The sequence below is a fragment of the Mus caroli genome, chromosome 3 (assembly GCF_900094665.2).
Source record: "Mus caroli chromosome 3, CAROLI_EIJ_v1.1, whole genome shotgun sequence".
NCBI lineage: Eukaryota > Metazoa > Chordata > Mammalia > Rodentia > Muridae > Mus > Mus caroli.
Genome location: NC_034572.1, coordinates 69,579,966 through 69,583,297, shown reverse-complemented (window position 1 = coordinate 69,583,297; position 3,332 = coordinate 69,579,966). Strand labels below are relative to the sequence as shown.

The 3,332-nt window shown below is 34.8% G+C and overlaps 1 protein-coding gene across 4 annotated transcripts in view; it reads right to left on the bottom strand.

Annotated features, from left to right (window-relative positions):
• Window positions 1-3,332, bottom strand: part of Fstl5 (follistatin like 5) — a 591,337-nt gene that overhangs the window by 43,127 nt on the left and 544,878 nt on the right. For all 4 annotated transcript variants that reach the window (XM_021158305.1, XM_029475620.1, XM_029475621.1 and 1 more), the window contains one exon: window positions 2,176-2,300. In XM_021158305.1, the coding sequence (XP_021013964.1) occupies window positions 2,176-2,300 (125 nt within the window). The remainder of the gene's footprint in view (window positions 1-2,175; window positions 2,301-3,332) is intronic.

The following is a 3,332-nucleotide window of genomic DNA, read 5'->3' as shown; positions in this document are numbered from 1 at the left end:
TAGAGAAAGTACCCAAGGAGCTAAAGGGAACTGCAACCCTATAGGTGGAACAACAATATGAACTAACCAGAATCCCTGAGGCTCATGTCTCTAACTGCATATGTAGCAGAAGATGGCCTAGTCAGCCATCATTGGGAAGAGAGGCCCCTTGGTCTTGCAAACTTTATATGCCCCAGTACAGGGGAATACCAGGGCCAAGTAGGATTGGGTGGGTAGGGAAGCAGGGCAGGGGGTGGGGTGGGAGGGTATAGGGGACTTTCGGGATAGCATTTGAAATGTAAATGAAGAAAATACCTAATAAAAACAGAAAAAAAGGAAAAAAAGTGGTACCTCACACTGACTGGGCCTGAGGTATGCACTGAAAATGAAAAACCACAGTGCAAATTTCCTTAGTCTTTATCCACCTTCTGCATAAATACTCTAGGAAGTCACCAGACAAGAAACTCAGCATTGCACTTCTTCTATTGGGGACACTTTCCACTCTTAGGTGGTTCTGTCATTGTTCACCATTTCCACACAATCCATGTGTCCTGAACGTTATGTGGCCAGCCATGTATTAGACAAGAGGAAACTCAGTATGTCTAAAAGGCACCTCTTCCCCAAGCCAAATCATAGGAAATATGACACTTCCCTCCTTCTTATGAGAAAAGTAAATTAAGTATTCATCATTTTAGGCACTGAGAATATTAAATCCTGACTCTGGTCCAGGTGTATATCAGACATTAAGATATTAGTTACATGAAATGAGGATGATGCCTTCCGGGAATAAGGCATATTAATGGGATGCCAGGTCAGAAGAAAAAAGCCAATATTCATCAAACACATATTACATGTCAGGATCTCTGCCTGAGGATATGGAAGTTTGTTTGAAATACAAAAGTGAGCAAGTACTGTCAGAGTATGAAGATACAGTTGACTAAATTTCAGTCCCATCAAATTTACACACGTGTGAAATTAAGTATTAATCTATTTCACAAATCCCGGGGAACAACATTTATTTCTCAGGTGTTTCAAGTGAATAATAAATTCTTGTTTAAAAATTACATAAGAAACAACTTAATGTGGAAAAAAAGTAACCGTATTAAAATATTGTGGTTCGTGATCATCATTCTGTGCAGTAGTTCGAACAATTGCTTTGAGCTGAAATATCGGAAATTTGATTATCAACCCTGTTCATTAAAATTAGATTCTATGTGCAGATAGGACTGTTGTTGCTAATGTTCAATAGGTATTATTGAATTACTTATAGGGTACAGTTTAAACAGCCAAGTATGTCAATGTAGAATCCTAAAGGAATACACATGCTAAAAAGGTCAAGGATCACCATCCACAACTTTAATGCATTTTAATAATATAGAGCATAAAAAATTTTCTTTGTTTATAGACACCATTTGGTTAGTTTTTCAATTATTATTAGTTCTAATAACCAACTATATAGAAATCACCCAGAGCTTAAAACCAGCAAAATTTCTACTAATATGTTAACTGCATTCAATAATCCAGAAAGGTACATAACACTGGTATGTAAGCTCTGTGCACATATACACATTTAGACCCGTGCTGTGATGCCTTGTACAGATACCACTCTGAGATAATGTTACCTTCACACCTGGGAATTAATTGGGGAGACAGAAAAATGGATTCCTTCCAAAGCTCAGAATTCAAATATTCCACATGAAATTATTATATTTTTAATGGAGTATTATATTAATCCTACATGATCCAGACTGACATATGCATAATAAAACACTGGACAGATAACCGAACCTCTGGCTCTTTCTCATGACACATTGAAAAGCACATTCTCTCTATCTGAGAAGTAATTCATTTGTCAAAATCATTTGATTATCTTTTTGAAAAATACAAATATTTTATAAGATTCCCGTGGGAAATCCCTCAACAGCTATTTAGAAAAGTGTGTTAAAGTAATATAAATAACAAAATACAGTTCATTTTTTTGAGTCCAAATTTTGTTCATTAGACATGAAAAGAAGGTTATGGTGGTCAATTCATGACCAATACTGATAAATGATGTAAAGCAGAGAAGCTAAAAATCATGTTAGTATTCCTTGCATTTGTTTTTATAAAACTGTTTTTTTTAATATTATGTGTCTGGCTCTTTTACTAAAATTAAATAGAAAACTTTAAAAACTAGCCCTTCATTTTAGCACTTACCTCATGTGAGTAATAATAAGTGTTGGAGTTGGAATAAAAAAATCGTCCACTCTGTCAAACTGTTTTCCAACTGGCTGAGTGTGGATGGTGTGGTGTGGCACATTCCCGCTGGCCAGAGTGATCACCTAAACAGAATACATGGGCTTAGTCCAACACTGTAGAGTATGAAGATTCATTTTCTTCATGTTAAAATACATTTTATAAATAAACTCTATTTTCCTTCTCAGAGTTGATATTTAGTAACAAATTGGGATGTGTAATGTGAAATTAGTGAGGACTAATAAAAGAACTCTATAAAGAACTCTTTTGCACAGGATTGTCTCAGGAGGTAGACAGAGGACACCTTAGAAGGTAACAACCCCACAACACATCTAATTTTAAGAGACACAAGATTGTAGATACAAATAGGCATCCTGTACATTGTGGAGTCTATTAAAATAGTAAAATAAAGAAACATGAAGTAATATAAAACAAGTACTAGATTCAATTTCATCTATCAAGCAAAGGTAGATATGTAGTTGTGAAAGTAAAAATGAAACATGTACATCAAGTTAAGTTTTCAAACTCTTGGAATAAATAAAAACATATTTTAAAAACTTGTATTCATTTTAAAATTTTATTTACTCATGTGGGGTGTGTGTGTGTAGTTTAAATGTTCATAATCATATGTATGTACAATGCCAGAAATATGGAAATCAGGAGACAACTTCCAGGAACTGGTTCTATATAAAATATCATTATGTTTTAAATGCTTTACTTCTCATATTCTTCTATGTATCAAGTTCTGGATATCATCTTTATAATTTTTGCACTTTGTCCATGTTTAAAGAAACAATTATTTGGTTACAACTTTGTTTTCAAGTGATGAGCATGCAGGGGCACAGTAGGTAGCTGAGCAAGTAACATGATGGCTTCCAAGGCTGATGACCTGTGATATATTTGAAAACATATTTCTTACTAACATGAAACTACAGAATACACTCTCATCATGACTTTTAGAAGAGCATATTTTATATTTTATAAGACATCAATGCCATTTTAAAAATAAAATAAAACTATGGTATAAGGCAGAGGCAGGCAGATTTCTGAGTTCGAGGCCAGCCTGGTCTACAAAGTGAGTGCCAGGACAGCCAGGGCTACACAGAGAAACCCTGTCT